The sequence below is a fragment of the Phyllostomus hastatus genome, unplaced genomic scaffold (genome assembly GCF_019186645.2).
Source record: "Phyllostomus hastatus isolate PE091 unplaced genomic scaffold, TTU_PhHast_1.1 phas_contig_38, whole genome shotgun sequence".
Classification (NCBI taxonomy): Eukaryota; Metazoa; Chordata; class Mammalia; order Chiroptera; family Phyllostomidae; genus Phyllostomus; species Phyllostomus hastatus.
In genome coordinates, this window is record NW_025333869.1 from 23,249,443 (window position 1) to 23,258,543 (window position 9,101).

Sequence of the window (9,101 nt, forward strand, 5' to 3'; positions counted from 1 at the left end):
CTAAATTTATCAGCCCCCACGCAGCTCGCCGGGCTGGAGGCAAGTTTGGGGTGGCAAGAAGTTGGGCCCCTGGTGGGTTACGGGTCTCGCCCCGCCCTCGGGCCTGCGCCAAGGGCCTCCCCTTCCCGCCCCCTTTCCAGCCCCCCTCCATCTATCAGTGGGCCGGGCCCGCTCCCCCTCGGTAGGGCTGAGTGGACCAGCCCGTACCCTGGGCCCGCCTCCTCTGGTGAGCCCAGGCGTCCGTCCGACGCTCCTCAGACTGTGCCAAGCTGTAGGGAGGAGGGGGTTCCTTTCTGCGGGTGGGGCTCGGAGCCCGCCGACTCCGCGGCCGAGGCTCTGCTGATTGCTGTAGAGGGCCGTCCGGCTGCCCGGCACATCGGCCGCTCGACGGCCCGACCCAGAGGCGGCGGGAAACCTAGTGGACACCTCGAGCGGCAGCGCGCCGCCTCCCCCCAGTGGGAGCGGTGGTTGGGCCCGGCTGCAGCGGAGCTTTCGCTCGGAGATGGCGGAGCCGCAGCGACGCGGCCCGAGGCCCCGAAATCAGGGAAGCGGGGCAGCCCCGGGACGCGGCGGAGCCCGGGGTCAGCGGGGACGCCGCCCAGTCCGCCGGGTGAGCCACCCTTAAGGATACCACCCCACAAGCGGTCGCCCGCAGTTCCTCCCCTCACAGACTTTCCCTCTGTTACCCTCATAACCACCCACAGCGTCGCCCCGGGCGGCCCCTCGCGCGGCCCTGCGCTGCCCACGCCCGGAGTCCTTTTCCTCGTAGTGCCTTCGCTCCCTCTGGTCTGCCCCTCAGTACGGGGCTCCTCTTCCCCTCGGGTTCTCCCAGCCCAGTCCTTCCTCCTTAGCCGGGACTCTTCTGTGCACGCCTCTTGCCTCTTCCCCTTCCCCTTTAATGCTCCACATCCGGTGCTCTCCTTATATCCACCTGTGACCCCATATGCCCCCCAGCAGGGTCCCTCCGTCTGTGACCCGATGTGCCAGCCCCCCATGCCCGTGTCGCCGTGTCGCCGCTCGGTACCCCTTCCTCCCACAGCTTCTGCTTCTCTTCCAGTGCGGGGCCCACACCCCCGCCTTCCTCAGGCTCTGTCATAGCGCTGTCCTCCAGCCCAGGCCTGGATGACCCTTTCGGTTTCTCCCTCAAAAACCTCCCACTGCTGCTCGCACGTACAGCACCTCCCTCCGTCCCCTGTTCCTACTTACATATGCATCACCCCACACCACACCCTACCCCAGTGGCTCCCTCAGCATCCCTTCCCTAAACATGGCTGTTTCTTCTAGGTATGAAGGTAAAATGCAGTGGTTAAGAGCTCGGGCTATGGAGCTTGACAGGCCTGACTTTGAATCCCAGTTCCTCCACTGTCTGAGCTGTGTGATCCTGGGCAAGTTACTAAACTTCTCTGACCCTCAAATTACTCATGTAAAATGGGGATAATAATAGTATCTACTTCTTAGGGCTGGTGTGACCATTAAATATATAGAAAGCTCTTAGAAGAATGTCTCGCAAAGAGTAAACTCTCAATAAATGTTAACTACCTTATTATACTTAATTTGCCCCAAGTGTCTACTTCCCCACAGTGACTTCTCACTACTGTGTTTTCTCCAAGGAGTTTCGTCTAATTCTTAGGATTCACCCCTTTCCATCACCATTTACATCCCCTCCCGGTGCTCTTTTTCATGTCAATTACTGGTAGTTTCACCCAGGCCAAAGCTGAACTATTCTTAAATCATCTCTCTCAGCCCTGAAAGACCCTGTCTCTCCTAATCACCCCTGAGATGTGTATGTCTGGGAGTTGAGAGGAGTTGCCAGACACTGGCCTTACTAAGAGTAGCTAAGATGGGGAAAGCTACCATAAAGCTTGTAGAAGCAGTTGATCTGTTTAAGAAAAGTCTCCAAAATTAGGTATCCTTACAACTGTCTCCCAATCACACTGACCTGCTTCTCTCTCTCTCATTGGTTGAATATGACTTAATTTCTCTCTCTCATCTAGCCCCACTCAGTTTTCTCTGTTTTTATAACAGGACTCAATCCCTCATGTATCTCCAGGCTAGCTGAGGACTTCTCCTGAGCTGTTAATGGATGAGGGTATAGTACCACGTAGGCTAAGCTAGGAAGGAGAACTGGGATGGATGGGGAGACTCTGGACTCAGCTCTCTGGCTTTTGTTAGGTTCCAATGATGTGACCCACTATGGGGCTACATTTTTATCATCTCTCTTGACACTGGCATGGGTGAAATGAAAGGCAGAGGATAAATAATTTTTCACAAGCAATGGAAAAGACAGTCCCCAATTTCTGGGTTTGGAAGCTAATAGAATGATTAGCTAGCACCATTTCTCTTTCCTCTTGAATCTCCCCGCCCCCCGCCCCGCCACCACCACCACCATAGTGTCCACCTGACTATAAGTTTGTTAATGCTGTTAGCCAGTGGTGTTGGGTTTGATTGATGAAGAAGATTAACAGGCTCATGAGTTTCCTCTTATCTGATATTTCGTTGGAGCATGGGACTTCTGGGGCTTTCTGTTTGTTCCCCACAAGAAGACTAGATCTGCTGACTGGCCAACTGCTTGGTCATGGGCTGGAAACTCCTTTCAGAGCAGGTTCATTTTCAGTTTCCTGGGCTGTTTGGTTTCTTGTTGATGGGAGAATTGTTCTTTCCAGCCCTTGAATATACTTTTCCAACTTGAGCTTAGCTCAGGGAGGAGAATTTAGACAGTATTCTGAGAAGAGGAACAACCTCTGAGGCTAAAGTATGAGACTCAGATTGTGTTGTTTTTCTACAGGAACTTTCTGTTTTTGGAGAACAAATCATCCTGTGAGCGGAAGGTAAGAGGATGGGGTGAAGAGGGTAATGGATTAATGACACAGTTTCAAAGAGAGAAATAATCTTTCAATTTTCCTGTCTTACAGATAGGAAGCATAGAGATTGTGAACTTTGTTGACCTCTTATGTGAGGAGCTCAAACAGGACCAAGGGTGGAGCCTGACTGGATTTGCATCCTGAAGCTATGGGCCAGGGGGCCATGGTGACCTGATAAAAATGGACTCTGTCCAGTTGCCCTCTGTTGCCCTTTCTACCTCCCCTACCCTACTCTAAGGGAATTTGTCTCAGCCTCTTTGGGGAATTGATCCTAAGGGAATCCCTTTCCCCTATTTTCCTATCCTTCTACCTTCCCAAGAGAGCCCTAGCCTATAGAACTCCTACCTCCCATCCCTTGAGGTAGTCCCCATCCCTGCCTCCCCTCCCCCGCCATGCTCAAGCTGTGGAAGGTGGTACGCCCAGCTCGGCAGCTGGAACTGCATCGCCTCATACTGTTGCTAATTGCTTTCAGTTTGGGCTCCATGGGCTTCCTGGCTTACTACGTATCCACCAGCCCCAAGGCCAAGGAACCCTTGCCCTTACCCCTGGGAGACTGCAGCAGTAGCGGGGCAGCTGGCCCTGGCCCTGTACAGCCTCCGGTCCCACCTCGGCCTCCCAGACCTCCAGAGACAGCTCGAACCGAACCTGTGATCCTTGTGTTTGTGGAGAGTGCATACTCACAGCTGGGGCAGGAGATTGTGGCCATCTTGGAGTCCAGTCGTTTTCGTTATAGCACTGAGCTGGCACCTGGCCGAGGGGACATGCCCACGCTGACTGATCATACCCGTGGCCGCTATGTCTTGGTCATTTATGAGAACCTGCTCAAGTATGTCAACCTGGATGCCTGGAGTCGGGAACTGTTAGACCGTTACTGTGTGGAGTATGGTGTGGGCATCATTGGCTTTTTCCGAGCCCATGAGCATAGCCTACTGAGTGCCCAGCTCAAGGGCTTTCCCCTTTTTCTTTATTCAAACCTGGGGCTCCGGGACTACCAAGTGAATCCTTCTGCCCCCCTACTGCATCTCACACGCCCTAGCCGCCTAGAGCCTGGGCCATTGCCTGGTGATGACTGGACCATTTTTCAATCCAATCATAGCACATATGAACCAGTGCTTCTTGCCAGCCTTCAGTCAGCTGAGCTCCCTGTGCCAGGACCAGTGCCTCGCCGGGCACGGCTTCCCACTGTGGTACAGGACCTGGGGCTTCATGATGGCATCCAGCGGGTGCTCTTTGGCCACGGCCTTTCCTTCTGGCTCCACAAACTTATTTTTGTTGATGCCGTTGCGTACCTCACTGGCAAGCGCCTTTGCCTGGACTTTGAACGCTACATCTTGGTAGACATTGATGACATCTTTGTGGGCAAGGAAGGTACCCGCATGAAGGTGGCTGATGTTGAGGTCAGTCTTTTTCCTTAGAAATTATTTCAAGCTCTAACCTATGAGATTCCCTTCCTTGATTCTGAGCTTGCCATAGGTATACTCTGCCCTTTCCAGGTAGGAAGAACACTACTCATTTTTCTCCTGCTCAGTCTGCTATCTCCTGATTTCTTGTGTTCCTGCTACTCTTCCCAGGCTCTGTTGACCACCCAGAACAAACTCAGGACCTTAGTCCCCAACTTCACCTTCAACTTGGGCTTCTCGGGCAAGTTCTATCATACTGGTGAGCTTATCCCCCTGCTCCTTCAGCATATCAGCTTAGTTTGATCTGTATTTTCATTGTCCCATCTCCCTGGGTAGACAAATCAGAGAAAAGGAGCAAGATTTGTGGTCAGGATGCTGTGAGGAGCTAATAGTGGGTATGAATTTTGGTTGGCATGGGTGGCTGGAGGGTAAGGTGACAAGGAGGCAGACAGGCAGTCTTCGATGGGCAGATGTTGTCCAGGGATGGAAGGTGGTCAGTGTTGTTACAGAACAGTGGAGGGCACGAGCTAACTGGCTGTGTTCAGTGGTCAGTGTGTGGTCATAGGGACAGAGGAGGAGGATGCAGGGGACGACATGCTGCTGAAGCACCGTGAAGAGTTCTGGTGGTTCCCACACATGTGGAGCCACATGCAGCCACACCTGTTCCACAATCGCTCCGTGCTGGCTGACCAAATGAGGCTCAACAAACAGTTTGCTTTGGTGAGACCCTTGGATCTCTTCCCCATATTTTCTCCCAGAGATAATGCTTTCTTTTTAACCTTCCCCTCATGGGGTACCCTTTCCATTTTTCCCTCTGTGGAGGCATCCCCACCCTTTACCCTCTATTCCCCAAACCTCACCAGGTCCTGGTGAGAGTCTATGCAATTCCCAGGAGCATGGGATTCCCACGGATCTGGGGTATGCTGTGGCTCCCCACCATTCGGGCGTGTACCCCGTCCATACGCAGCTCTACGAAGCCTGGAAATCTGTGTGGGGCATCCAGGTGACCAGCACTGAGGAGTATCCCCATCTCCGCCCTGCCCGCTACCGCCGTGGCTTCATTCACAATGGTATTATGGTAAGGGACTCCCAATACAAACTTGAACCCCCACATTTTAACAGTCTCCAGCCTGCACTGATCTAAGTTCTGTCAACTTCCAGTCCAGTTCATCCACATAATGGGGTAGGAGGGTGAAAAGTCATAATGCACATAGCAAGAGTTTTCTTGCTATAACTTCAGACTGAATCCTCCACAAACCCAGGGAATCCTATGCCTCTGGACCATCATTTTACCTTTCAAATCTCATCTATCCCTGTTTCTTCTTTTCCCTCCAGGTGCTGCCACGGCAGACATGTGGTCTCTTCACTCACACAATCTTCTATAATGAGTATCCTGGAGGCTCTCATGAACTAGATCGGAGCATCCGAGGTGGAGAGCTCTTCCTGACAGTGCTGCTTAATCCAGTAAGGTGCCAATAGGAAGGGCCAGAAGATTGTAGAGTCAAAGTATTTGCAGGCTGGGACCTTTGCTTACCAATCCTGATTCTGAGATGGGTAGGCTCTCCAACTCTGACATGCAGGCATCCTTTTGCAGATCAGCATATTTATGACCCATCTGTCCAACTATGGAAATGATCGACTGGGTCTGTACACCTTTGAGAGCCTGGTGCGCTTCCTCCAGTGCTGGACACGGCTGCACCTACAGACCCTTCCTCCTGTCCCTCTTGCACAAAAGTACTTTGAACTCTTCCCTCAAGAGCGAAGTCCCCTTTGGCAGGTATGGGTGGAACTCGGGCTGACAAGAGACATGATGAGGGTTTCTTCTGCGTTGAAGAAAAGAGTAGGTCTTGTCTGATTCTTGGCTTCACCTTCAGAATCCCTGTGATGATAAGAGGCACAAAGATATCTGGTCCAAGGAGAAAACCTGTGATCGACTCCCCAAGTTCCTCATTGTAGGACCCCAAAAGACAGGTGAATCATCCTTAGCCAGTTTCTCTTGCCCTGCCTTAAACCTAAAGGATTCTTGGGCTAAGGAACTCCCTTCTCACACCCACCCCATATTAATCCAGTCTCTTGAGACAGTGATTCTTAACCCTGGTTGTATATCAGAATCATTTATGAAATTTTTGTTTTAAAAGATCCACAAATGTTTTTTTGTCTGCCACAGAAACATTCCAGAGTACTGGGATTGCCTTGACCTGTCAAGGGTAACACAGCTGTCCTGGGACACGGTGGAAAGAAAAAAAAAAAGATTCACAAATGGCCCTGACTGGGTAGCACAGTTTATTGGAATATCATCTTGATACCCTAAGGTTGTGAATTCAATCCCCAGTTGGCACATATAAGATTCAAACAATGAGTGCATCAATAAGTGGAACAACAAATTGGTGTTTCTCTCTCTCTTTAAAATCAATAAAAAAATAAGTAAAAGAACCACAAGTGATTCTGATGCAATCAAGGCTGAGAACCCTACTTGAACCTTTCCTGGTATCTCTCACAATTTCCTTCTCTTGCTGCAATTTGGCCAAAGGGTATTTTACTACCCAGAGTGGTTATTTTCTCACCTTCAAGCTCATGTTGAGCTAGATTCTCTCCCACAAGGGCTGGACTTTCTTTCCTATTTAGGGACCACAGCTATTCACTTCTTCCTGAGCCTGCACCCAGCTGTGACCAGCAGCTTCCCTAGCCCGAGCACCTTTGAGGAAATTCAGTTCTTCAATGGCCCTAATTACCACAAGGGCATTGACTGGTGAGATTGGGACTCCTTGGAATGCTTCTCAGAGGAACACTTCCTTCCCCCAAGGTATCCTATTACAGCTTCCATTGCACAGACATCTGACCCCTTAATTTTGCCTCTTTTCTGTGCTACTTCCTAGGTACATGGATTTTTTCCCTGTCCCTTCCAATGCTAGCACTGACTTTCTATTTGAAAAAAGTGCCACCTACTTTGACTCAGAAGTTGTACCACGGCGGGGTGTTGCCCTCTTACCACGAGCCAAGATCATCACTGTGCTCACCAACCCTGCTGACAGGGCCTACTCTTGGTACCAGGTGAGCCTGAAGCTCACACATTAGGGCTTAAAGGAGGGAGGTGGTGACTGCTAGAGAGACAGAATAAGGGTAGGGAAGTTAAACTGGTGCCTTGGGGAGGTGTGCCTATGCTATATGTTTATCAGACCAAGAGTAGGGCCAAATAATTGTCAAGTCACCAATCTCTTCTCTTCCTTTCCTGTTTTTCAGCACCAGCGAGCACATGGAGACCCAGCTGCTCTGAACTACACCTTCTACCAAGTGATTTCAGCCTCTTCCCAGGCCCCTCTGGCACTTCGTTCCTTGCAAAACCGCTGTCTTGTCCCTGGCTACTATTCTACCCATCTGCAACGCTGGCTGACTTACTACCCCTCTGGACAGGTACAATCCCCCAATATCCTTCACTGGGGTCCTCCTTACCCTCCTCTTTCCTTTAGATAAGAGGCTTCTAAGAAATACAGCAGTAACCACATCCCTGTCCCTAGTTGCTGATTATGGATGGGGAAGAGCTCCGTACCAACCCAGCTGCTTCAATGGAGAGCATCCAGAAGTTCCTGGGTATCACACCCTTTCTGAACTACACACGGACCCTCAGGTGGGAGAGCACGACCTAGGAGAGGAGGACCATGGGGAAAATGGGAAGCACATTGACCATGTCTGTCTGGAAGAGACACGAATTTACCCTGTCTCTCAAAGAGAGATATAGGTCCCTGTGGGCTGGGAGAGGTAGTCTGCATTTCTGGGGCTTGAATTCCTTTTCTACCTGCCCCTTAAAGGTCTCTTCCTATTGAGCAGGTTTGATGAAGGTAAGGGATTCTGGTGCCAGGGACTTGGAGGTGGTAAGACTCGCTGTCTAGGCAAGAGCAAAGGTCGGAGGTACCCAGATATGGACACCGAGGTATGTAAATTCTGGGGCAGGTTCTCTCTCTCCACCTGTAAGATCTGATTCTGTGTCCCACTCCTTACTGTTTCTGCCTTCATTTTTCTCCTATCAGTCCCGCCTTTTCCTTATGGATTTTTTCCGGAACCACAACTTGGAGCTGTCAGAGCTCCTGAGCCGGCTTGGACAGCCAATGCCCTCATGGCTTCGGGAAGAACTGCAGCATTCCAGTCTGGGATGATGTCCCAGCCTCCATACCAGCAAAAAAAAAAAAAGAGCCCATTTCCCTAGGGGGCAAGCCCAGAGCAGAGCCCACAAGGGGAATTTGAGTGGCCTGGCCCCTCCCCCTTCTACCTCAGTGGCCCCCAGGCTTGGAATGGCTGAGAAGGGAAAGTCCTCTTTCCCATTGCTCTGAGGTCTGATAAAGGGGCTTCCTTTCACACCCCACATTATGGTACTAGCCACCTTTGACTCATGGTCTTGGAAGGTGGGGAGGAATTAGAGGCAGGGTCTAGAGGAACATATTAATCAAATAATTTACCTCTTCATCCCCAGAGTGTAGCTGTATCTGGCTGTGGGAGGGACCCCTTACTGTGGGAATAATGGGATCTACCTGTGGCCCGGCCTCCCTAATGTCATTCACATTGAATGCGGACGAGGCCTAACAGTGGCTCATAGAGCTGAGTATGAGCCCTAGCTATGGGCTAGAAATGTCCTTAATAAACATCCTTATTTTTCTGTTCTGTCTACCTCACTGGAGTGGGAAAGCCCTATAATAAAGCAAGTGTCAGACTTTTCCCCTGCCCCAGTTCAAGGTTCATAAACTCATAGAGGGAAAGAAGGGAAAGGCCCAAGCAGATTAGAGTAAAAAAGTTTATATATTTATAAATGCCAAATAAATACCAGGGGCCACCCAACACCCCCTCCCAG

At 51.0% G+C, this 9,101-nt stretch overlaps 1 protein-coding gene and 1 non-coding gene across 5 annotated transcripts; both read left to right on the forward strand.

Moving 5' to 3' along the window:
• Positions 1 to 274: 274 nt before the first annotated feature.
• NDST2 (N-deacetylase and N-sulfotransferase 2) lies at positions 275 to 8,909 on the forward strand. Of its 4 annotated transcripts, none has more exons than XM_045842237.1 (16): positions 275 to 610; positions 1,285 to 1,292; positions 2,786 to 2,828; positions 2,913 to 4,258; positions 4,433 to 4,520; positions 4,827 to 4,981; positions 5,154 to 5,339; positions 5,597 to 5,725; positions 5,856 to 6,038; positions 6,136 to 6,232; positions 6,887 to 7,010; positions 7,138 to 7,312; positions 7,502 to 7,672; positions 7,777 to 7,886; positions 8,087 to 8,189; positions 8,287 to 8,909. In XM_045842237.1, exons 4-16 carry the CDS (start codon positions 3,254 to 3,256, stop codon positions 8,410 to 8,412), a joined length of 2,652 nt encoding a protein of 883 aa, XP_045698193.1. In that variant the 5' UTR covers positions 275 to 610; positions 1,285 to 1,292; positions 2,786 to 2,828; positions 2,913 to 3,253; the 3' UTR covers positions 8,413 to 8,909. The 4 variants fall into 4 exon arrangements, with proteins under 4 accessions (XP_045698193.1, XP_045698195.1, XP_045698196.1 ...); XM_045842239.1 differs by having other exon boundaries at positions 5,229 to 5,339; XM_045842240.1 differs by having other exon boundaries at positions 7,777 to 7,849; positions 8,287 to 8,427.
• Positions 6,367 to 6,495, forward strand: LOC123821198. The gene has a single exon (XR_006786063.1). It is a non-coding gene; the product is annotated as a small nucleolar RNA SNORA77 (small nucleolar RNA).
• Positions 8,910 to 9,101: the final 192 nt, after the last annotated feature.